We start from the raw sequence: 26,523 nt of genomic DNA, 5'->3' as shown, positions 1-26,523 counted from the left end.
CGCCCAGTTGAGGTGTGTTTGGACTGTCTGAGGGGAGGACGCCAAAATTATTATGTCGTCCAGATATATTATGAGGCGGACTCCTCGAGCCCTGAGAGACTCCACTACCGGTCTCAGAAGCTTCGTGAAGCACCACGGTGCTGACGAGAGGCCGAATGGAAGGACTTTGTACTCGTAACATACTGTCTCCCAGATAAACTGAAGAAACCTCCTGTGGGGGGGGGGGAAATGGGAATGGATAGATACGCGTCCTTGAGGTCCAACCGGACCATCCAATCTCCTTCCTGGAGGAGATCGCGTAATAGATGGATGCCTTCCATCTTGAAATGCCTGTAAACAATCCACGAGTTGAACTCTTTGAGGTTCAGCACTAACCTGGATCCGCCCCCTTTCTTTTCTACTAGAAAGACCGTGCTCAGGAAGCCATGAGGGTGTACCACGGAAGGCGCAATCGCGCCTTTCCGTAACAAGCAGTTGATTTCTTCCGTGATGAAAGTGTGATCTTGTTGGGAAAAAGACAGTGGGACCGGGCGGAACTCTTGCGAAGGGGAGTTGTACATCTCTAACCTGTAACCCTGTACAGTCTGCAACACCCATGCATCTTGCGAAATTTCGCGCCATTTGTCTAGAAAAGATGCCACTCTGCCCCCCAAAATTACCTCCGAAAAAGGAACCAGGCTCACCTGAGTTTGCGGCATCATGCTGGTTGTTGGAGTTCCCTCCAAATCTGCCCCCTTTGCGGAATCTGTTCCTTGAACGGCGGGAAGGGTAGAAGTTGGAGGTATTGGCAGAATTGTCCTGGTAACCTCCTCTTTGCTGACCACGCTGGGCGCCTTGATTGTAGCCCCGGCCGAACGAGCGCCCACGAAAGCGTCCGGCCCTGCCGAAAACCGGGCGGAAAGCCCGCTTCAAAGAACCTTGGGCCTTGTCCAGCCCACTGAAGGTGGCCACGAACTTTGTTAGTTCCTTTAAAAAAGGTTGGCCAAACAAAAGACCTTGGGCCAGCGGACCTGATTCGGATGTGGCCAATTCAGCTAACCTGGGATCTAATTTCAGGAGGATGGATCGGCGCCTCTCCGTCGACAGCGCACAATTAGCATTGCCTAGTTGGCACACTGCCCGCTGTGCCCAGCCAATCAGCTCGTCTGGATTAATTAAGAGGGCCGACTCTTTGGCCCGAAAGCCCATCTCTAAAATCTTCGTCAGGGGACCAATAACGTCCAGTAGCTTATCCTGGCAGGACCGCCAGGACCTATCTAGGCCTTTCTTGGGATCTTTAGAATATTTTTTCAAATATGTCAACATTGACGGGTCCACCTCCGGGGTAGCCGCCACTTTGTCCGCCAGGTCTGGCCTAGGGCATTCCGACCTCAGCCGAGTTCGCACATCTGTATCAAATGCCTGGCGTAAATGAGACAGGACATAGTCCGCCACTTCCTGTGATGGTAACCAGGATGTAGAGTTAGGATGGATAATATCCGCCGGTTCAAATTTGAGAACCTTAGGCGACGTGGACGGACCGGCATGCTTTTCCTTCCGTGCCTTCTTGGCCGGTCGAGGGGATTCTTCTTCATCAGAAGTAGGATCCGGGGAAGTATCGTGGCCATCATCTTCCTGGGATATTTCAGTAATCGTAGCTTCCCTAGTAGAAGCTGAGCGTTCTTGCTCCGCCATTGACTTGGCCAACTTAGCGAAATCTGCGGCGTGTGGGTTCGCCCTTCCTTTACCCCCAGATTTAATTCGGGAGCCAGACGCCGGCAGCCAACCTTGTTGCTGTGCATAAGAGCAAAGGTGGCGTTTTAGGGGCGCAATCGCCCTCACCAGAGCCGAGTTTACTGACTGCTGGACACCCGCGTCTAATGCCTCAACGAGGTCATATTCCATCGACCCAGAGGGTTCCTCATCATAGTAATAGTAATCCTCCTCATAGTACTCAGACATGATTTCCGCACGAGTGCAGTAAATGACCCTGGAGGAGCGTGAGTGACTTTATTCACCACCAACCATAAGATATTCCAATATGAGGTCAGGGGGAGTGGTAACCCCAGGCAAGCCCTAATCAGACACCCACAGGTGACCTTCAGTAAAAGTTTAGAATGTGGAGGGAGGGAGGGCTTGCAACAAAACCCCACTCTAGGCAAAGCCTATGCTCAATTTTACAGCCCCTGAGAATGAACACACATCAGGGGCGTCAGAGGACCAAAACCAAGCCTTTTTGGTGCCAAAACGCTCTAGTCTCGGGTCAGAAGCATGTAAAAACGCTGCTCCGGCGTTCAATTGAAGTCCAAAGACGATCCTGGACAAATATGGCCGCCGCGCATGCGCGCTGGCCGAGGCTCGTAAAAGCTGAAAGGGGACTGCGCGTCAAGCCGATGCGCATCCCCGCTCCTCAACCTCCCGCTCCACTACTACCGGCGACGCGAGGGAAACCCCGCTGACACACATGCGCGGAACACGCGAAGGTAAATATTTAAAGCGATAGCAAGAGGGAGAAGCCGGTAGGCGCTCGACGCGCAGAAAACACAGTGACCCTCTCACCAGCTGAAGTGACAAACGTCTAGATCGCAGTAGCGCGTAAAGGACAGCGCGATGTTAACAATAAACGCTTAGCAATAAAGGCAAATTGTGAGCATACAGTCATCAAGAGAAAATCTGAAATGCACTTAACTGGCTGCGGAGCAGCAAAGAAAGAGGACTCTATGTGCTGACAGGGACCTTATATAGAAGAGACTCTATGGTTGTCACATGGTTTATTTCAGTTTTTTCATTGGCTGCTGTGAGCTTCTAGTAAAGATTGAGAAGCATAATCGGAGCCTCCGGTCCTGACATAGAATTCTGCTCCGCTCTGCATTACTTCAGAGCAGCGGCGGCCGGCATGCTCGAGGGAGGGGGGTCGCGGGATGGGGGGGGGAGGGGGAAATAAACTAACAATTGAAATCAAACCTTAATGATTAAACCTACCTGTGTGAGTACCGCACCGCCTCCGCTCCAGGCCGTCGGTCACTGGTAAGTCCTCGTGTTCCTGCTGCAGGAAGCAGGCAGCTTCCTGCTTCCCTCCCCTACGCAACGCAGTACGCACACCAATCTAAGCGCTGGTAGGCGCAGCAGGCGAGCGCCCCTACCGGGATCTTTTCTCTGCATAGAGAAACACGGAGAGTGGGCGGTCCTGCTCGAGGGCAGGGGGAGTGGCTTACCATTTATGTTTCTGCCTTCTCGCACTGCGAGAAAGCAGTGGGGCGACACCCCCACGCCCCAATGGGGGAGCCGCCACTGCTTATTTGTAAGCCCCTAGTATATGATACCCAGGGTACCATGGGCATGTAAGTCAGAGGGTCCACCCAGTACTGCAGTATTGTTTGTGCCATCGTGAGTGTGACAAAAGACAAATTGGCTACCAGTCAGCCACTGCAGACTTAAAGGGCAGTGTTCACACTGCTAGTTCGACTTTCCCATTACCATTAATGGCAAAATCACCACTTCCCTTAACAATATATGTAACTCTCCCCTAATGAAGGCCTATAAGAACCCAATTGCAGGGAGCTATATATGGTTAAGCAAGACATATAGGTTTATATGTCTTAACAGCAAAACCCTTAAAGTTGTTTTGCTGAGGAAAAATTGGTTACCAGCTTGCACCCCAGCCTGACTAACTTCTGAATGGGGCTACCTAACGAGGTACTGTAAGGTATCAAATTAATTGTGGCATTATATTTGACTTGGTGCCCAGGTCGAAATTAATGTCAGTATTCAAGTTAAGCAACAGTTAGAAAGTTTCCACTCTGTGCCCCAGCTGGTCCAGTGGTTTTGCACAGTGCATGGCCAACAGACCGCTTTCTGCCGCCTGCAGAGACATGTGAACAACTCCCAGGCATAGCAACAAAAGCTGTTGCCGTAGAGTGAGGTACAAACTCCTATCCCAGGAAAGCCACTCGGGGTGTTAGCCCAACATATTCACTGTGACTGCTGTTTTGCGAGATCAGTAGCCCAGCCGGCCTTCTACACTCCCAAAAAAGGAAGCTGTGGGACCCTTAGTAAAGTGGTCAAAGTCGCCTCTCCACCCGTGGACCGAGGACTCGTGCACAACTCATCCCGTCAGCCGCACAGCTCCAGGAGCATCATTGATTATCTTTTCTGCCTGCATCCCCAGCATCTGGACCACTCCATTGTCCTCTAGGACGGTTGTTTCCTAAAGGCTGGAATTGGACTAGAAAAGGCTCTGGTGGCAAGATAACTGTCCAAAGTAACTTTACTGAACTCTTAGACCTCCGCCCTGTCAGATTTGGTTGCCCTAGTCGGGCCAGAGCCGCTAAACTAACTGTTCATAAGTTATGCAAAGTTTTTGTTGCTCATTGCTTGTTTATTGTTGGATTAAAAGTTTTATATAATGTTTTAAAATCCATATCTCTCAACCCTCTGGTGGATTTTGACGATCAAGGACTCTAAAAAGTCACAAAGATATGCTCTATTTGTATAAATTGGTGTTGCGTCTTTCTTGTTGTATGAACTTCTTATTCTGTTTGGTGCTGTTAAATGCTTAAGGTCCTTGGTCAAGCCACATCTACCAAGAGTTGAGCAAAGATGATACAAATGAGCCTGACTGGACCCAAGACAGTGTTTGCGGGCATATACAACTATAAGGCCTCCCAGCCATATCTTCTAATACACCCAAATCCTCACACTGCCTGTTCCCTATTCTGTTTAACAGCGATGCATGGACACCGGGGAACCTTTAGGATGGAATTTTTAGGTTGTGTGGACAGGATCCAACACAGACCTATTGCAGTGGCTCCGCGAAGAAAGTCCCTTGAAATAGTACTGAGGTTGATATAGAATATATACTGTTTTTGCAGGGCTTTAGTTAAAGCCATACACAAAACGTTTGTATAGCTAAATATGTGCCTTCCATGAGCTGTTTAACCAGCAGCTAAAAAGAGGACGACGAACATGTCCCCCTGCCCCACAGTAGCTTCCGACATGCCAGTCTGAGCCCAAGCAGGCTGGAGCAGGAGTTTCCTGGCATAGAGAATGGCCCTAGATTGGTGACTGCCCTCTGCTGGACCGAGCTCAGCTCTAGCAGAGGAGCGGGGACCATTCTCGCTGAGCCACACTTGGCACTGGCTCACTAGGATATGGCCGATTGGTCTTGGAGACTAAACAATGAACGTCTGTTCCTTTTTTTTTCCCTTTCAGAAAGTGGAGTACATGTTCGGAATCGTCGGCATTCCCATTATTGAAGTGGCCGTCGCTGCCCAAGTGGCTGGGATCAAGTATGTGGGAATGAGGAACGAACAGGCGGTGAGTAACACCCTCCTTCCTCCAGCGTATGATCCGTCTCGCATGTGGGTTGTTGGTAGCCCTTCTGAACACACGAATAGATGAGTTGCAAGTTCTCTTGCCCTTGAAAGCAGTAGGGAGATGCCTCCCTCCCCGCAACATCCGGAAAATGTGGCGCATCCCTACAAACGGGTTGTAAGCAGGTTTTGATTGGCCCCCTCGATCTCCATACACGGCAACACCCACCTTTCTTATTTCATACTGAGTGGAGATGCGTTTGTGTGGTGATGATGTACCACTCTCAGCTTTTGGGGTAACCCTAAGCTAAATGATTATCAACCCCTACAGCAAGGGCCTGAAACTCGGACTATTGGAAATGCCTGCCCTATGCCTCGCGCTTGTGACCTTGGCACCTTGTGCAGTTTTGAGGTGGTGGGGGGGGCTTTCTTAGACTGGAACGAGTTCCAGATCTAGGGATTTGCACCAGACATCTCGGGGTTTGCACCAAAAAGTTCCTCCTCGCCAGGGTTGCATAATACACCGCAGGCTGTGTGAGTCCGATAGTCCCCGTGCAGAAGAGCCTCACCAGGGCTGCATAACACACATCGGGCTGTAAGAGTCCGATAGTCCCAATGCAGGAGATCCTCACCAGGGATGCATAAGACACACCGGGCTGTAAGAGTCTGATAGTCCCCATGCAGGAGATCCTCACCAGGGATGCATAAGACACACCGGGCTGTAAGAGTCCGATAGTCGCTGTGCAGAAGAGCCTCACCAGGGATGCATAACACACATCGGGCTGTAAGAGTCCGATAGTCCCCGTGCAGAAGAGCCTCACCAGGGATGCATAACACACACCGGACTGTAAGAGTCTGATAGTCCCTGTGCAGAAGAGCCTCACCAGGGCTGCATAACACACACCGGGCTGTAAGAGTCTGATAGTCGCCGTGCAGGAGATCCTCACCAGGGATGCATAAGACACACCGGGCTGTAAGAGTCTGATAGTCGCTGTGCACGGAGATCCTTCTCTCCAATTTAAATATGTGAAGGCATGGAATTTTTTAAATTTAAAAAAAAAAAAATGTTATTTATTAATCGGGACAAGTATATCTAGTAAAACAGACACTTTACAGCATGGCACTTCGGTAGTATACGCTAACCATGTAGATGCAAAAACAGAAATGCATTTACAGGGCTATGTTCTAACCATATATCAGTATTACACATAAGACTATCCATAGCGTTTGCGCCCCGGATGACGTACTCCGCCTCCTGCTCTCGGGCATAGCTCTTCCTTTCCCTGTGGTTCCAGGTTGTGCTCCTAATGTATATAATGGAGCTTCCCTCCACCTTTTGTGCGCGAACCGCCAGCGCTGCCAAATTCTACACCGCATATGATAGCTGAAGCATTATCCGCATGTTATTTGCTCGCCCTCTGTCTCGCCCATTTCCTTACCGATGAAATACCTTTGTAGAGGGTTCCAATAGTTTTTAGGGCGGCAACAATTCACTATAGGTATCTGTCTGGGTACTACAATATACCATGTCTGTGTACCATTCCTTTATTGTGGGGGCTGGGCCCCTTGTCCAACGCATAGCCACTCTGCGCTTGGTCAAAAGTAGGCCAATAGCTAGCAACTTCCTGTCTTGGGCGGCTATCTCTTTATCATACCCTAACAGTGCTAGTGTGGGATTCAGTTCTAACCCTGTACCTGTAATGCTACCCTATTCCTGAAACCCCCCTTCCCAGAACCTAGCAACCTCCTGGCACAGCCACGACGCATGCACAAAGTCTGCTGTTTCAACGCGGCATCTGTCGCATTCTTTAGTCTCTCGTAATCCATACCTGAACATTCTCCCCGGGGTGTAATACACTCTATTAATGTACTTGAAATGGATGAACCTGTGCCTGCCATTTAGTGACACCTTGCGTATTTCCAGCAGCCATCGTCTAGTGTCTTGTCTAACTCTCTCCGCCATTCAAATCTTGCTTTTATCATGTTGGGTCTGCGTGTTTCCTGTGTATGGTGTATATTTTTGTATCTAGTTTGTTTGTGGAGTCCGCCCGTATCAGGGCAGTTCGTGCTGATGCATCTAGGGGTCCCAGCATCTCATTTCCCAATAGTTCCCTCAGGGGCGCCTCATGCTAGCATACTGGTGTTTGGTTATGGGCTCAGAGGTAGTGAGGTCCTCCTGGAATTGATCCCATTCCTTCACCGCTCCATCAATGCACAGGTCTTTCGTGTTCTTTACCCCCAGGGAGCGCATTGCCTTCACCACTCCTCCTTCTCGGCTGGGCCATAACCAGTGGCGCCGTGTGAATTTCATGTGCGGTGAGTATAGCAGAGGGCGGCGTAGCAGTCCTGTATCTGCTTCCAGGCGTGTATTGTGGAGTTCAGTGAATGCAGCTTCCCGTGCTGTCTCGCCGGGGCTGTAAATATTAATCTGGGCAGCGCAGTAGGGGCAACCACTCCCCTTTCAATATGCTCATGCGGTAAGTCCAGTGAGTCGGAAAGCCAATGTAGCGCTGGCATGCCCTCTGCCGCTCTAAAAATAGAGCTCCAAATCTGGAGCGTTTAGCCCCACCATGTCATATGGTAAAACTAAGGTATCCCAACAGACCCGACGCTGTTTCCCAGCCCAGGCCAGCCAGAGCAAGTGGGATCGCAGAGTGTTGAAAAAAGAGCAGGGCAGTGACATTGGACAAGAGGATATCCTTCAAGCTCCTCATCCATGCACACAAGGCACTCCACAAGACCGGCCCTGCCTACCTCAACAGACGTCTCTCCTTCTACATCCCCAACTGCCAGCTACGCTCTGCCGACCTCTCACTAGCCACCGTCCCGCGCTTCCGAAGAACAACCACCGGCGGGAGCTCCTTCTCCCACCTCGCCGCCAAAACCTGGAACACCCTCCCACTGAGCCTACGACCGACCCAAGACCTGCTGACCTTCAGGAGAACACTCAAGACCTGGCTGTTCGATCAGTACCTGCACCCCCCCCCCCTCCTTCCCAGCGCCTTGAGACCCTCGCGGGTATGTAGTGTGCTTTACAAATGACTGATTGATTGGGATATTAAGAAATAGGAACAGAAACCTGGGTAGAACCACCATCTTCATGATGGCCACACACCTGGACATAGAGAGGGGTAGTTTGATCATCTGTCTACATCTTCCTCTAATTTCTGAATCGCTCTACCGTAGTTCTCCCTGAATATTTGGATGGGATCGGCAGGGATGTGGAATTCCTATAGCCCGACGCCCGGGACATATTGTTTGAGGTCAAGGGCAACAGTTTTTCATGTGTATTTTGTCCTTGGGACAAGTAGGCCCAACCTCCTGCAGCACAAACCCTTTGGCTGCTAGTTTGCAATACCACTTTATGGATTAGGGAAGGGTACTGTCTGCAGTTGAGGTAATATTTTTGTCCATATATTAATCCTGTTCAAACTTTTATTTATGGTTCATTAATTGAAAGCCTTTATTAATAGGGTGACCGCTCTAAGTAAATGTTGTAAGCTCTGACTGTACTACTCGCGTTTTTAAAGTTTAGCGATATGAGGCTATTTATAATGCTCCCAGAATGCTCTCTGATTTGATGCAAATTTTTGCAGAAGCTTGAAAGCAAGATTGATGAGTCTTTGCTTTCAAAATCAAATGTTCATAAAAAAATTAAAGCAGGAAAAAAAAAACATTTTGCTAAACCACTGTGAAAGTTTAGGTACCATTTATTTGCAGCAACCTTTAGTAACATGTGTTGATGCATGCTAGTATTTCTCAAAACTATTCATAATGGAAAATCAGTGTAACCAGTTTCAATAAGATTATGAGCAACACAAATAAACAAGCATTGGCAAAGCCAGTAGGTCTGAAATTGGTGGTCAGCTTTTTAGTGTTGTCAGTGTGTGACTTGTTTTAGCATGGTTTTTGTAAAACCCTATTGGTGTGGGAGCTACCAGGCCCTCACCATTGTAACAAACATTGGCAAAGGCAAATGTTGTTTTTAGTCTCAAAAAGCACACACTGCCAGTTACTGGCACTGTACAAAACTAATTTGTGTGCCGATATGCTCCTTGTGAATGAGCAGAATGCTGTCACTCGCAGTGAAACCAGACGATACAGAGAGAGACAGAATTTTAATAAACTCAAAAGGTCCGGTCAATGCCAGACCAAATTAGGGGCCCCATTATTAAAGAAAGTCTCAAACGTGCACCCATGGTATATGTCCTTGCTTTAAGTGCAGCTATCCGGCTTTCGTGAATTTCCAAGAAATCTAGGTCAAGAAATAGTACTCCAAGAACATAGTGAACTGCGTTTTAGCATGAGCAAATATGCATGTGTAGATTTGCTCATGCGAAAATCATAGTGTTTGCAAGTTAACTTTCCATCCAACCACTTTTTTCCCAACTCTGGAAGAAGGTTTACGTCTGCTGTTGTCAGGACTATATTGCCAACATTGCTCAGTATGGGAACAGATTAGAGCAGAGTTGTTGAAAAGCCTTAAAATATGCAAGTTAGTAGGTTTGCACAAACTCAAAAGGGCATTCTAACCCTGGAACTATTGCTTACCACTACCTTCAGCCCCAGTATGTACATCTGCTGAAATATGGCAACATAAGGGGATTGCAAGTATTCGAACACTACTATGGTATGAGCCCTGGCATAATCGGGGGGCTATATCAGAATGAGATTGCTGCCATAAAAAGCGTATGCCCATGATCTTCTCTAAGGGCATATGCCAGGGGCTCAGCAAATATGGCATATAAAAGTGGCAACAGTGGGCACCCCTGCCTGGTTACTCTGGAAATGACGATTGGCGCAGTTACTATGCTCCCCACCTGCACTCTGGCTGTGGGTTCGTTATATAGTACCGCTACTAATTTGAGGAATATCTCCCCACCCCCACTCTGCGAAGAACAGCCATCAAAAAATCCCACTCTACCGAGTCAAATGCTTTTTGGGCATCCAGGTACACTGCTGCGGCTTTCACCTTCGGATCTATATAAATAGTGCCAAAGAGAGTTCTTAAGTTATATGCTAGTGTTCTGCCTGGGAAAAATCCTGCCTGTTCCGCACCCTCCAGTCCTGGCCACAATAGCGCCAGCCTGCTAGATAGGACCTTGGCGTATATCTTAGTGTCCACATTTAGGAGGGCCAAGGGTCTAAAGGGACTGCAGTTTCCTGTGTCCTTGCCTGGCTTGGGTATTGCTATCAGTAGAGCGTCGCGCATCGTGGAGGGCATGATGCCAGTTTCTGCCATTTCCTTGTACAAAGTGATCAGGTGAGGAATGAGGAGGTCCTGGTATGCCTTGTAAAAAGCAACAGTTAACTCCTCTGTTCCTGGTGCCTTCCTCGATTGCATGCTAGTCAACGCCACCCTGACCTCTGAGGGGGTCAGAGGTGCCCTCAGTTGCTCCCAGTGCTTGACAGTAAACCATCTCAATGTGTTCCAGGTAATCAGATGTGGCAACCTCATCCAGAGTAATATGTGTATGGTACAATTCTGCATAATAGTGCAGAAATCTGGCAGCGATTTGTTCAGTGTCTGTGACCTGATTCCCTTCCTCGTCTGTTATGCTTGTGAGTACTGCTTGTTCTTTGTTCGGTCTGAGTAGTGTTGCCAAAGTGGCGCCCGGGGGTTCCCCCTCCCCGTATGTTCTGGAGGTAGAGTATTTGCCAAGGTGTTTGATTTCCTCGTTAGCTGTGTCGTATTCTGCCAATTTTGCTTTTATTTCTTCCCAAGCCTTTGCGTCCCCTGTACTCTTCGGTTGCATCTCAAACTCGGCCAGTTCCTTTTGTAAGTGTGAAAGTCTGCCTCTTATGTATCACAGGACTCCCGCGTGATTGGCAATCGACTCCCCCTCCCCCCCCCCACACCCCCCCCCCCCCCTTAAGTACACCTTAAATGTTTCCCACACCATGGCATATGATTAGACTGAACCTATATTTCGCGCAAAGAATTCTTCAATCGCCTGAGCCATCTCTGCTCGGAATACCTGATCCATCAACGAATAGGGGGGAAATCGCCAAGTGAACAGAGCCATTGGGCGAGGCAAAAGCCTAATCTCCATAAGGACTGGAGAGTGGTCAGATAGAGTGCAGGGGAAACAAAGCTATGATATGAGCCAGTAATCTATACAAGTCTAAAGATCATGTGCAGATGAATAATGGGTAAATCTGCCTTCGTGTGGGTGATGGTGCCGCCATATGTCTACCAGGCCCGTGGAAGCAGCGATGTCTAATATTGCTTTAGCTGCGGCTGATCTACATCTGGGTGGCCCCCTGACCGGTCCAGGTCTGGATTGAGTATGCAATTAAAATCCCCCCCCCCCCCCCACCATGTCGGAGGCGAGTTTCCCCTCTGCATTAGTCTAGCATTTAGGTTATGGTAAAACTGCGGGTCATCTTTTAGGCCTGTACACTCCCACCAGGTCCGCCACCAGGTTATCTTTCTTGCATTTAGCTATTACAAATCTGCCACCTGTGTCCGTTTGAATGCCTGTCAAACGTACCCCGATTGGTTGTCTGCCCAGATGAGGACCTCTCTAGCATGTGATGTTAATCCTGCTGGGTAGTGGTGTCCTCGCAGCCTCTGTTTGATTAGCATTTCGACCTCTGCGCGAGATGGGTTTCTTGTAATATGCCAACGTCTATCTTGTGGTGTTTGAGAAAGGCTACCACTTTCCTCAGTTTCCTATGATCATTAAGCCCTCGCACGTTCCAGGTGAGTAATCTTAAATGTTGTGTCTCTGCGTTATCCTGTTTGCCCTGTTCACTCGTGTGTTGTAGGTCCCCTTGTGTGTTAAAAACTGCCATGCTGCTTGTAATGCCTGTCCCGCTTTTTTTTTTTTTTTACCAACAACAAACGTAAACCTTCCCCAGTACACCCCCTCCCATGCTAATTGCCCCCCAACTTGGCAACGTGGATATTATTCCCACCCACTCAGATGAACCCTCCTCTTAAACAATCCCTTAACACCCCCCATGTTGTGATCCCTTGTTGTGGTGCACACACAGGGGTGGATGTTGCCTGCTATGCGCGTCTCTGTGGCCTCGGGTCCGACCGTTCAACAGTTTTACAATGGTGGCCTTGCCCACAGCTCTCTATATCCGATACATAGTCAACAATAAGCCCATGTACCAGAATCTCCACGCCCTGCCCAGTGTTCATGTCCTCCATCAAGACTCTCCGAGTCAGTCTCTTGTTAAGGCGTTATGTTCCATCTTGGAGGTATGGGGTGCTCACATTATTATGCAGTGCACCTCTAAGGAGAAGGCCCAAAATATTCCTTAGGGGCCCCCTGAATACCCTGCCGCCAAGACAGCCTTACCTGCGCTGCGCACAGTGCCATAGAGTCAACAGTTCTCTGGCCTCAGTCCAATTGCGAAGTAGATTTTTAGGCTGTGGGTACACAGTCCAGCCCAGCGCTCAACAAAATCCTCCCTCCAGCGGCAGAGGGGAAGAGGGCTCACGTTCCTCCAGATTAGTGCGTGTGCTCATTCCGTTCCATCTTCTTATCATTTCTTGGTTCGTTGGAATCTCCTCGGGGGGAGCTTTGCCTGCAGTTCATGCCTCCACGCAGCTTCAGAAAGTGTAGGGCCTGCTTCGGTTCCATGAAGTAATGTGCTTTACCCTCGGCCATGACCCAAAGCTTTGCGGGGTATAGCATACTGTAGTCTAGTTTTAGATCTGTCTCTTTTTCACCTGCGCAAATAGCCGTTGCGCTTCCTGCACTTGTTTGGTGAAGTCCGGGAATATTGATAGCTCCATTCCCTCATACGGCAGAGCTTTTAGTTCTCGCGCCTTGTGCAGTGCTGCGTTCCGATTTCGGTAATTGAGAAGGCGGGTGATGATTGGGCAAGGGACAGCTCCCGGAACAGGTCTCGGGGCCAGCGAGCAGTGCGCCATCTCCTCAATAAAGACATCAGAGAACTTGTCTCTACTGGGCATAGTGATCAGGAGTTTTTCTACAAAGAGTTCCATGTTCTCTATACACGTTGTCTCTGCCACTCCAATTATCCGCAGGTTGTTCCGTCGGGATCGAGCTTCCAAATCTTCATTTTTGGCTCTTAGCGTTTGCAAGGTCTTGTCCATCTGTTTCTGCGTTGTGGAATCTGCTGCCAGCATATCTTCTGCATCGGAGACTCTTTTCTCAACTGTATCTAATTGTTCCGAATGTTTGAGTCTCTCCGACATTCGATCCATTCAAAATGTCAGCGCGTCGATTTCCCCGTCTATCTGTGTGAGGCTGCGTTGCATTGCTGAAAGTATCTGATTAAGGTCCGGGTCTGCGGAGTCAAGTTCTGGCTCTGCTCCCTGCATCTCAGTCTCTTTGGTTCTGGGCGTTCTACGAGCCTCGAACGGGAGTTTAGTTTGTGCTTTATCCGGTTTCCCCACATTGTATGGGCAGAGTTGGCCTGCACTTGTATCTATTATTGTTGGCAGTCCCTGTTAGTAGTTATGCCCTGCATGTACTCAAGGGGGAGGCGCTCGTCTCCCACAACTCCGTTGCGTGCAGAGGCCTCAGTGCTGCGCCACTTGCCTGTTCCTCTCAGCATTCTTCTTCCACTGCTCTAGTTTGGAGCCATAGTGTAGCTATAGTGCGTTGATGTGCGGTTCAAAATACACTATTGCGCGCCACGAGTGCAGCACTTGCCCGCTTTACTTTGCGTATTGGGTGTTGTTCGTGTGAGGTCAGAGAGTTGTATCGTGGTGGTCCTTTTCTGTCCCGCCTCCCCATTTGGTATGCTGCAGCAGTGTTGCGCCTCTGTCACCACAAGCCCCTGCACGCAGCTGCGCGGGACGGTCTCTGCGCCCTCGCACCTTTACGGCCCTCTACAGCCGAAGGAGATCCTTCAGATTGTTTGAGGCCACTTTCGTCCTCCAGATTTCTGCATGCTTCTTTCACTGTTTTTCTTTTCTCTCCCCGTTCGTGGGCAAGGTAGTGTTCGCGGCAGCCCAGGCGTTTATTTGACGGCGGCCATTGTGAGCGCAGCCTCCGCTCCAGATAGATTGCCGCCAGGGAAGATCGCTCAGATTACTCCTCTATGCCACTGCATGTGTCACTCACTTGCCGGGGGCCCAGACCTCTAACCCCCCCTCACCCACAGCTATTCCTCCTTTCCTCCGCGATCTCAGGCGAAGCAGTATTTGCAGCAGCTCGGTCATTCATTGAACGGCCACCATTTTGAGCGCAGCGTCCGCTTCAAGTAAAGTGCCGTTCTCGTTCCAGCAGGCTGTATTTCGTGAAACTGTCGCGTTTTGTTAATCACAGGTCATTCTGCTATCTTGTAGAGCTTAATTCTTGGCAATTGCCGGCTTCTGGCACAGGATTCCTGATGGATTACTGGGTCCGGTCTCCGGAGCTCTAGGCCATCAAAAATGCCCACTCTATCTTGGAGCCAGGCAAGCTCCGCCCCCCCGCGAAGGCAAGGATTTACTCTAAAGTTTCAATCTACCAGGACTCAGCCTGCTTTGAATTGATCCCTGCTGGATAAAGAGACCTCTTCAAGCTGCCAGACTGCTCACTCTATGGTAGCAGGACCAAGCTCAAGGCTTCTTTTAACAGGAACAGAGAGGACTGTAATGCGTGCAATAAAAGTTTTAATTAAACTGAATGATGGGAAGATAAAAAGAGTATAAATAATAAAAAAAGAAATGAGTATGAATATCTGCTTGTCCGTCAAAAAGACGGGGATACCTGATTTAGCTGGGACCATGATCGGATGAGAATGAAGATACAAGATGTTAGTAAAATTTGAAATCACACACAAACAATGGGTTTCAAAGAGGTGCAGGAATACAATTGCTCCCTACACACAGATTGACACCAACTTGTGTGGTTGCCTAAAGTTTGAAGTCTTCACTCAGACGCCCTGCAAAAATGTGTGCTGATGAATCCTGCCAAAATCCAGCTCAGTGGGCTATGTGGTAAGAACCTCCAATCTGAAACCTCACAATAAATGTTGGAAACTCAAATGATAAAAAGATTTGCCTGTAAGAAGCTGGCTCTATATATAGTGCACTAAAACGAGGTACATGTACAGAGACCAGGCGATCCTTAGTGGTTCACAAAGGCAAAAGTAACAAACCCTAATGCTTTTTTGTGGTAGTGTAGGCAAGCAGTTTAGTCTTATCCGACGGGGGCTGCTAAGCATTTGTTGTACTCACAGAGGCAATAAATGAGACACACACACTCAAGAATAAATCTGAGAGCAATTTAGAAAAACATGTGTTTTTATATAAACTTCAACACCAAGAACTTCGAATCAAGTAAGTACTATTCGAGATATGAATTTCTACTGGCTAAGTAAAATGTTCACTTACATGCGTCTTTAGCGGTAATACTTTTTTTCTAAGGGGAAAAAAGGCATATACTTCATATAGTTAATGGCTAAAGGATTCCGGGGATCCCTTTCTGGACTTAAGGTGGTAGGGAGCCTGAGTCCAAAGAAACACCAGCAGTTAGTCTTTACCTGCCCTGGAGCGTCCGGGTGCAGAGGTGTTGGTGAGGTTGGTAGCTTTGCATGCCACACCAAAGAAGGCGGGGGGCACCTAGAAACAGGCTGCAGTGGGGGACTTGTGGACAAGTCTGGGATCTCCCAGTGGGGGGGGGTTGGTTCATGAGGGCCCTGGGACCAAGGAAGCACAGTCTGTTCTTGGGAACCCGGGCTGGGCCACTCTGGTGCAGAGTCGTTGGGTTGGCTGAGCTTGTGCGTCATGGGTTCTCACGATTGTCAGTCTCACCGGTTGAGGGGACAACAACAGGACAGCTGGGCCACTCTCGACTGACCTTGAAGGCTGCTCGGTCTTGAAGTCCGTACTGGACTCAAACAGGCGTTGGTTGCTGCAAGTAGTCTAGTTCCCCGGGTTTTGGTGCTGTGTGGCTCCTTTTGGTCCTGGCGTCTTCTCACTTGGTGGGGAGATGGATCTGACCTTCTGGAGCATGGCGACCTCTTTCTGGGCGGCTGCTGCATCGGTAGGACTGCAGGGGGGTGGCAGAATGGTGGACCGGACTTTGCTGCCTGGTGTCTGCAAGCTGCAGGGGAGTAGTTCCTCTACTCCAAGGGAGATTTCTGGCAATTTGCGAAGTACTGGCAGTCCACCATTGTTCTTGGCAGTCAGCTTGTCGTGATTGTCGGGACAGGTGCAGGCAGGGTTTGGTGCCAAAAAGTCTGCCCCTGGCTCTCAGTTCTCGCTTCTTCGCTCATTGTCCTCTTCTTCTTGTGTCCATCTAATCTGATTTCCAGGTGTCAGGGGTGCCACTTAAATGCTCCATTTAGGGGCATTATGGTAGTGAATGGTAGTATCCAATGGGCTACTTACCTTTAGACACTGATGACCACTTGCGTAAACGCTCTCTTTTTGGTCTCTTATCCTGTAAAATATTTGCTTGGCAAGTCTTGAATGCGTCTTTTAGCCATTATTCTTCACTTTCATGCTGCTAATTATTTTAGATTGATGCATTGCTGTGTGCTGTGTTATATTGGAGGAATCGCGCTGTTTTAAACAAAAGTTTTAAAAGCATATTTCCGTCATATTACTTTTGTTCTGTGTGTTTTACCCTCCACTCACCTGCATCCGTACTGCTAAACACCTCCCCTCTGAGCTGCTTTCCGGTCCATCACAGCTGGTGCTGATTGTGTGGAGAAAGCTTTGGCTCTGCCCCGCCCCCTCAGGGTTAGCGCTCCAGCTTCCCGTGTGCCTACATAATCCATGCTGCAACGGACGCGCAGCGGACGCGCGTCTGCGCCCGTCCGCGTCCGACCGTGTCCAGAGGCCAGGATCCCTGGCCGATTATTGTGCTACTCTAAGAGGGACCTATTGCAGCTAAAACCTCTATCTGTGGGGACTGCCCTCTCAGCCCAGATGGGTAAGGCGCTGGCAGACGAGAATTTACTGCGGCACTTAGTCGATAAGCCACACCAGGTGCAACCAGCTGCCCCGCTAGGCTTGAAGACTGTCCTTTTAAACACGAGATCCCTCCTCAAACACTGCCTTGAGGTCTTCACGCTGCTGCAAGATTCTGATGTAGACATCCTTGCACTCTCTGAGACTTGGTTGAATGACTCAACTCTACCTAATTTAGTGGCTTCCCTCCCCCCTGAGTTTACCGTCCTGACGAACAATCGCCGGGGTAACAAAAGGGGTGGTGGGGTCGCCCTGTTTTGTCGTGGTACCTTTGCCTCGGAAAACATTGTGGAGGAATGCTTAGACGGGGCGGAAGTGCTGGGCATTAAGCTTCACCTTACCTCATACTGCCTGATAGTGATAGTGGTGTACCGCCCCCCCCAACCTTCACCTCTGTTCAATGATTTATTTTTTGAAATCATGAGTGACCTCCGGACCAGATATCAACATGTCTTGGTTCTCGGAGACTTTAATCATCATTGGGATGTTTTGCCTAGAGAAGGTGCAGTCAGCAGGTTGGACGAAGACATGTCGTCCTTAGGACTGCAGCAAGTTGTGAAATCCCCCACACATGAGAAAGGACACATTTTAGATCTTATTTGGACTACGTCGGTGGCCGATTTGCGGGCCGATTGTACCCCCTGCAGCTGGTCCGATCATCTACTGGTCAGCCTTCAGCTTCCTTTTGAGAACCGCCCTAAGCAAGTGCCAGTGGGGTGGAAGTCATTCCGGAACTGGAAAGCTTTAGATCCTACCACCTTAGAAGACGCCCTGAAGATGACGTCAGTACTCAGGCCAGGGTCTACAGACCCAGACTTGGCATCGGCAGAGCTTTCTACTTGGCTGACGACAGCCATAGACGCAGTCATTCCCATCCAGAGGATCAAATCGCTGTACAAAACCGCTAGAGTCCCATGGTACACCTGTGAGCTCAAAGGAGAAAAACAGGTCCTCCGTCGGGCGGAACGACTTTGGAGGAAATCATTAGCCCTGGGCGATAAGGAGAGTTTTAAATCCAAACTAGCCCATTATAAGGACTCCCTTATCAAAACTAAATCGGCTTTCTATGAAGCCAGGATTTGTAAGGCTAGCGATACGCAAAAAGAGACCTTCATTATTCTTAAAGAATTGAGTAAGCTGCCCGAACAGAATCCAACTCCCACTCAAGCCGACTGTGACAAAATCCAGAATTATTTCTTAACTAAAGTTGAAGATATTATTCTGGCTATTAAAAACACATGTGTCGCTCCGTGCCCATTACCAGTGGTGGAGGTGCCCTCTGACCTATCAAAGACCCCTTTCGCTCAGTTTCCGCGGCTTGAACCAGAGGCCCTTGCCTGGATAGTGTCCAAGGTGAAGTCAGGGTCCCCGGAGGACATCTGCCCCCCTAGGGTGTTCAAAACGCTCTTCCCCCTGGTTGAGACCGAGGTCTTGGCTGTTTTGAACCTATCCCTTAGCTCCGGACTGGTCCCCCGGAAGTTCAAGGAAGCCATGGTACATCCACTGCTGAAGAAAGCATGTGCTGATGCAAAAAATCTGAAGAACTTTCCCCCCATTTCCCAACTTCCGTTCCTGGCTAAAGTTCTTGAACAGCATGTGCTCAGAGCCCTGACTTTGCATACCGAGCAACATAACCTATTGCATCATCGGCAAGCAGGGTTCCGTGCACATAACAGCACCGAGCTGGTTATGCTTTCAGTTTTGGACGACCTGCGGCTCGCAGCTGACAGAAAGACTCATTCTGCTCTGATCCTGCTTGATCTCTCAGCCGCCTTTGATACGGTGAATCACGGGCGACTACTTTCCCGTATGCAGCGGCTGGGAGTAACAGGTACGGCTCTCCAGTGGTTTACTTCCTTTCTAGAAGACCGCCAGCAGAAGGTCCAGTTAGGGGCTCTTACGTCCAAGCAGGGCCCCTTGCCTTGGGGGGTCCTGCAGGGTTCGGCGCTGTCCCCCCTGCTTTTCAACATCTATCTCAAACCCTTGATTGAGGCCTTGGCTGGGTTAGACTGTCAGGTGTTTAATTATGCGGACGACACTCAGTTAATAGTTCGTATCAACCACTCTTGTGACTCACAACGGAATGTTCAGAACGTCCTCGGGTACACCATGAATTGGATGACTCTGAACTCGCTAAAAGTTAACCCTGACAAAACTGAAGTCTTGGTACTCTTCCCAGACTCCTCCCCTTGGTCTGATCTGTTCTGGCCTCAAGAGCTTGGCCCTACCCCCATTCCAGTACCTACAGTGAAGAGCCTAGGGATCATATTAGATTCCGTAATGACCATGAAGAACCAGGTTTCCGCTGTGGTGGGAAGCTGTGTTGGATTATTGCGTCCGCTCCGGAAACTATCGGCCCTTTTATCATTCACTACCATGCAAAGGGTGGTAACTGCATTGATATTGTCTCGGCTTGATTATGGAAATGCAGTCTATATTGGGCTCCCTGTATCACTCCTGAGGAAACTCCAGGTAGTCATGAACGACGCAGCTAGATTGATATTTAAGCTGCCTCGTAAAGCACATGCCACCTGCGGCATTTGCACTGGCTCCCTATTAAACAAAGGGTATGCTTCAAGGGCTTGTGCATTGCTCATAAGTCCCTATTCGGTGAAGCCCCTAATTGCATCAAAGACCGTTTGAAGCCCTACATCCCCGGTCGCCACCTTCGTTCTTCGCAGGCAAGTCTTCTTACTTGCCCCCGCTTCAACCTGTCGACACTTGGGGGTCGTGCCTTTTCTGTCTGTGTCCCGCAGCTGTGGAACAAACTCCCTGAGCTGCTACGAAAGGACACACATCTACTTTCATTTCGGAGGAGGCTGAAGACCATGCTATTCTCGGAGGCCTTTGCGTAGGCTTACGGGATGGGGCCTGGTTCAGAGTGTTACCTTGGGTGATTAGCGCTATATAAATTACAACAAACATAAACATAAACTTTGTGTTGCCTTTAGCCCCTACCTGTGGGGAGTGGGTGTGAGGGACTGGGCTCTTCCCCCCCCCCCCCCTCCCCCCACACTTTTTGCCTGGGTTTTGATGCAACTTTGACTGAGGTGCTCTGGGTCTCTGACGAACAGGTTCCCAGCACCAGTGTTCTTTCCCTAAAACTGTACTACAATTAGCACAACTTCAGCAACCCCTATAAGTTCCTAGTATATGGTACCCCTGGTACCTAGGGCATTGGGGCTGCAGAGAGTCTCCTAAGGCTGCAGTGCAAATTAGGCCATCCCAGAGACCCCTCACCAAGACTTTGTAAACTGCCATTGCAGGCTACATGTCTGGGTGCAGAAAAAACTGAAGAGTCGACATGGCATACAGCCCTGCGTGCCATGCCCCATACACTGCATGAGGTATAGGTACGTCACCCCTACTGCAGGCCTTAGAGTCCTAAGGCAGGGTGCACTATATCCCATGTGTGGACATATCTGGAGGAGCAGACATGACCCTGCAATAGCAAGTCCATCCTTGGCTATTGTAAGTGCACAGGGAAGCCATAGAGAGTACATGGGCTGGATACTTGTCCTTACGAGTTTCCTAGCTCCATGATGGCTTCACAGTCCGCGCAATGTGAGAGGGGGTGGTATGAGCTCAACTATAGAGGTATAATCTCACTGTACATTCAGTTCATCTGTGGGCACTACCAACCAGGTTTCACCTCAAATTGCACTTTCACATTCTGTCCCTGGCAGCACTTTGTCCCCTGCCCTAAAGAACCAAAATCGGGCTCTTCCTGAAGTGCAATTGCTGCGACGTGTTGCCAATGTAAAAAAACACAAGTAAGTATGATGTGGCGAAGCACAACATGCTCACTATTGGATGCACCCACATGCGCATATACCCCATATAGCAGTGGAAACTGATTTTGTTTGTTTAATCTGTTTATTGAAATTTTGTAGATATATGAAAACATGATACAGACCTGCATAAACGCAACAAGTACCAGTTGGAACGACATTTCACAGTATTGAGAAGTGCATAAAATCCTTGCGAAGATAGAAAAAAGCATCAGCAAGAGTAGCTTGTCTCAGAAATATACAGACACTTAGCGATTATACTTCGTACTTCCAACATCTTGTATCAATCATCACAACCGAACATTAAAGCAATATCCAAGCACCATGCAAGAGCACTAATAGCTTGCCACAACATGTGGACCGCACATTTCTAGCAGTTCCTTTCGCCTGAGCCATAAAGTCACAACCATTATGTAAGTAAACAGATTCATTATAATAAATCTATATAAACCACTCTGAGAAATCAACTGAGGAAACCAGTGAGGGTAATAAAGGAAGGTAAAGGGGGGGGAGGTTTGATGTATAGGAACGATCTGTTTAGATTATTGCAATCGCCTCCTTGCAGGAGCTAATAAAGCCATCTTAAAGAAGTTACAGGTGGTGCAGCATGCAGCAGCGCGGCTAGTGCTTAAACTTCCAAGAAGATCTTCAGCCTCTGCAGCTCTAAATAGTCTGCATTGGCTCCCGGTGCACAAGAGAATTATTTTTAAGATTCTCCTGATCACTTATAGAGCCAAGCTTAACGTGGGACCCAAATATCTGGCAGCACGTTTTGCTTCATACACCACAATAAGACCTCTAAGGTCTTCCTCAGCAAATTTGCTTAAACTCCCCATCTTTAGATACAAATTGAAAGGAGGTAAGACCGTGGCTTACCTGGGTGCCAAAGCCTGGAATCTGCTTCCATCTCATCTTAGGCTATGCAACTCAAACTTTATTCAGGAAGGGCTTAAAAACCTGGGTTTTTAGTGTTTCTGATGAATCTTGTCTTGCTCTTATCTAGTCCCTTTATGGTTCTTTCTCACCTCCAATCCAGCGCCAGGGTACTCCTTGCGGAGTGACAGTTGCGCTTTACAAATACCAAATCAAATCAAATTTATTAGGCCACATCATCCCACACTCCGTCCCAGACATATCAGACTCGGTGGCACATTTCAAGAAGCTATATCATCCGAAGTGAAGAAATGTGCTAGGTGCAGAACTCGTTAATGAGTGGGATACCCACGCCTATCATGTGGATTAACCTGATTGTAGTCGGATGCAGTAGAAGAGTCGTCTGGAGTCGATGCTACTTGTAATGCCGTCAGCATCACTCCCCATGCTGCCGAGATAGGATACTTGCGGAGTCCCAGCGTATCCTCTCTTTAGCCTAATATAACATCGAGTGAACCCAGGCTGTGAGTGAAGGGGGGGGTTGTTGGACTTAGCCCTTTTCGGCAGGTTCACCCCTCAACTTTTTGCCTTAAGCTCTGACATGGTGGTAGTGGTTTTAGGCCTCTGAGCACTTTAGCACTGTGGCCCAGTGTAAAGTGCGTGCGCTCTCTGTGTACGTGTGGTGAGATTGGCCTGCCCTCCCATAAGAATGCATTGGGGATAAGTGTGTCCATGGTAATTCCTGGTATGAGGGGAGTGCAGGGTCGAGTTTAGTATGTATGAACTTGTGAGGATAAATGCTGCGCAATGGCGTGCGCAGATTTATGGTTACTGGTGGAGAAATGCCACTTTTAGAAGTTGGCATTTCTGTTTGCTATGTGTCTGCCTGCCTGATTTGAATTGCCTGTCTGGCTTGTGAGGGACAGGAGCTGAGAAGTGTGGGTGGCTCCAGGAGGGGCAGGGTGAGTCCGCGCTAGGCTGAATGGGACACCTGGAGTAAGAGTGGTGGGAGGGGTAATCCCCTGACTCAGAATAGGATGGTGCTTCCCTAGTGCATGCTGGCTCCGCCCCCTGTGGTGTGTCTGATGGTGAGCTCCCACCTGACAAAGGGGAAGAGGAGCTTCCAAAAGAAAGTGCTCCAAATCCCCCCTAAACCAGTTGCAACTGGTTCCCCCATGCCCTGCACTTTAGACAAAGGAGAAAGGGTGTATAAATATAGGGGCTGTGACCCCATGATGTGGTTCTGTACTTTTGGTGCTGATCGTGCTGGGGCGTGCTGCTGCTGGGGCCCAGGGGGGGCTGCCAGTAGGGCTTGCCTCCCTGGGCCCTGCATTGCCCCCTTATCCCTAAGGACCTCCAGGACATCTTGTGCTCTTAGCGCCGGACTGGATTCTTCTTTTTGCCCCACGGAAGAGGAGAACGTGTGGGCTTCGCAACGCGGTGCTGCAGCCCTGGGAGAGGGAATCCCGGCGTGAGGGATTCCCCCGTGATGCTCGAGTCGGCGGGTGCCCACCCCGCTTATGGGATCTTAATTGCAGGTGCCCACCCTGCATTATGGTGCCGCTGGAGCCCACCCCGCTTTATATTTTAAACTAGAAGGAAGCCCACCCCTCGTTGCCGCCGCGAAGAGGAAAGTGACCACACTCCGCGGCCTGCCTGGTTGTGGGTGAGGCCTGCGGACGGAAGCGGAAGAGGACGGAAGTGTGAGTGACGTTCGAAGACCCGGGCGGGAGCCTACCCCGCCGCTGGGATGTGCTGAGGAGAACGGTAGAATGAAAGAGCCTCAGAGGGCCCCAGTGACTTGGGGGCAGTTCGAGGCACCTTGTCGGTGCGTGGGCGGTCCCGCCAGAGAGCGGGCCACCCCAATGATGGGAGACCTGTTTTTACATCCCCGTGGGGGTCCAGAGGGCACAGAGGTGCCGTACCCCCCCCCTTTAGGAAAGTGCCACAACTGCGCCGCACCAGTGCGGGCAACTGACGAGAATTGGGCACTATTGATTCAGAGTACCTGAGTGGGACAGGCGGCACAGAGGTGTCCGGCCTTCACTGGAGTTACAGCTGCGCAGCACTTAGTGCCAGCTGCCACGTTTAGGCCACAGTTCTTGGGGGGGGCATGTTTTGAGAGAGGAGTGAGATGCACTCCTTTGCCCTAGCGCAATGGCGCCCTTTGGATTCCGCTGCATAGGCAGCAGCCCTGACATTCTGGACACAGGGCATTTGAGCCCCTTTGAGACGGCCAGTTGGCCAGGGGGTGAGTGGTTTACGTGATATTAGGAAATGTGATGCTTTACTGTGATTCATGCCTCTAAATGCGTTTGGGGATGAGATTATGTGCGTAATGTGTTTATGCCCGTGAGATTTCCTACTGTGAGTATACCCCTAATGTGAGTGATGCTTAGGAGGTTAGGGTCTAAGATGTTAGACTGATGAGGTTGGCGTACAATATGTTTGGCGCCTAATGTGATACTGTGCATAAGGTGGTTTATGTTACAGGATGAAGCTGAGTACAGTGGTTATCAGTGATTACTGGTTGTACGTTTATGATATGTCTTACTTGTACTAAGTTCACTTTGTGATGGTTCTGACAGTGTCCAGTGGGTCCTGCCAGGTGTAAATAATCCCTTGTAAATCTGACCTAGTGCCAGGTGGTACGATGTATATTATGTGTTCACTATTCTAATGTGTTATGAGAATACAAAGGCTATTTTTGATATATTTCCTCCAGGGTAAGAGGTGCATCTAGTTCCCGGCGCTGTTCTGCTGTGAGCGTAGAAAAAGCGATACCATCCAGAAAAGAATAAATGTCTCCATCAGAAGCAGTCTAGGCTTGTCTATACAACTGTACAAAGTGTGAAGTCGGTTCCCTGTGAATCTCATGTTGTGTATATTTAAGCCCACCATCCTGGCAACGAAGTGCGGTGATGAGGCACGTGGCCTGATCCCGCTTGATAGCTGTGGAAACTGAAAGCGCCTATCCGACACCTCTTACTGCTTTACTATTGGAGCCGAAGCAGCACACCCTGAGAGCTGAAATCAGTCCAGCATGCTGCACGTCAGCAGCATGGTAAATGCTAACAAAACAAGCCAATACATTTCCAACTTCTGTCCCAGCAGTACCACTGCGACAGCACCCAAAAATAACGGTGACGCAAGAGAACAACATGCAAAAACTGTTGAGTGAAATGGGTATGCGCACAATGGGAGATGTAATGCCCAATGGCCAGTTCATATCACAGACCGATGCCACGCAAATAGCACACCACTAACGTTATTTGCTTATTTACTAAGGGCGGCATTACGAGACATCTTCCCCACATTCCCAAGCAAACCTCCAACACACAATGCTCTTCAAATACTTCTAACATCACCCACAAGCCAACGACTTGTAACGAACCTCTACAATGTAGAAAACAGGAAAGGGCTTTAAAAAGATGGGAAGATACACTAGGCACCCCAATATCCAGAGAAGATTGGGGATATAGCTGTGCACTTTCACAAATGCTCACATCCAACTGTAACTTAAGAATTATTCATTTTAAATTCTTACAACAAACGTATTACACACCAGCGCAACTATATAAATACGGACTCCGGTAGGACGATAAATTCCTGCGCTGCAAACTACACAGGCCGATTTCTTACATACCGCTTTGGCATGCCCACAGATTCAACCCTATTGGCACGCAGTGACAGACACCCTGACAAAAATGCTAGCTAAGCAAATACCCAATTCCCCTCAAGTTTGTCAACTGGGAATGCACAAAATCAAACCGAATAGGAGACGTAAACTGCTGGATGTGGCGCTACTCTTGTCCAAGAGAAGAATAGCCATGAAGTGGAGAAGTAGTTAAGCACCAAAATATAAGAACTTGATCACGGACATGGTCTATTGTAAGGAGCAAATAGAAAAGAATTACCAGAAGCATCCCACCCTAAAGACTTCTGGGACCGCTTTAGCAGCACTTAAGATCTACGCAAACAGACGAATAGACGCTTGTTACAGAACAGAGACATTGGGTAGTTAGCACATAACTCGGCAAATGTAAGCATAGACATAGAGGCCATAAACTGTGATACATGTTGTGATGATATACATATATGTTATAGTTAAGGTCCCTCTGAATGTTATGTCAATAATAATGAATGAATAATACATTCTGCTTGCAGAAGATATGGACTCAAACCAATGTAAAGTTACGGAGGAGACTGTCTGAGCTGTGTATTGTATCTGACCATTGATAAAAACTTTTGTTGCGGGGATTCTGCTCATGCACAGAAGTATGCGCAGGAAACCAGGACCTCCGTGAATTGTGGTGTACCAAAAAACTCACCTCAGTACCTAGAACCCCTATCCGACTAGCATCAGTGTCTCATTCGTTCTCTGTACCATATCGAAGCTACCAATGATTAGACAACCCAGAACAAGCGACTTAGAATACTCTCAGGAATGGTGGGAATCAAGAACACCTTTTCGTTGTTATTCTCATATCCATCCACAACGTGAGTAATCAGAGACACGGAAAAGTTTAAAATGTTTATTTTTAACTACGTGCTCTAACATGCAGTACTTTGGCTAACATAAGCAAACAAGAAATAAAACCATCAGCATTGTTACAATTCCATAAAAAACAAAGGGAAAAATCATATTACAAGGATAGTGGAAACAGGTCCTATA

At 48.9% G+C, this 26,523-nt stretch overlaps 1 protein-coding gene across 2 annotated transcripts in view; it reads left to right on the top strand.

The window, feature by feature from the left end:
* HACL1 (2-hydroxyacyl-CoA lyase 1) overlaps positions 1 to 26,523 on the top strand; it is a 172,190-nt gene that overhangs the window by 20,291 nt on the left and 125,376 nt on the right. For both annotated transcript variants that reach the window (XM_085630421.1, XM_085630420.1), the window contains exon 2: positions 5,191 to 5,295. In XM_085630421.1, the coding sequence (XP_085486547.1) occupies positions 5,203 to 5,295 (93 nt within the window). In that variant the 5' untranslated portion in view covers positions 5,191 to 5,202. The remainder of the gene's footprint in view (positions 1 to 5,190; positions 5,296 to 26,523) is intronic.

This window comes from Triturus cristatus, chromosome 10 (assembly GCF_964204655.1).
Source record: "Triturus cristatus chromosome 10, aTriCri1.1, whole genome shotgun sequence".
Taxonomy (NCBI): Eukaryota; Metazoa; Chordata; class Amphibia; order Caudata; family Salamandridae; genus Triturus; species Triturus cristatus.
The sequence above is the reverse complement of the archived record's forward strand: the minus strand, read 5'-3'. Positions and strand labels throughout refer to the sequence as shown.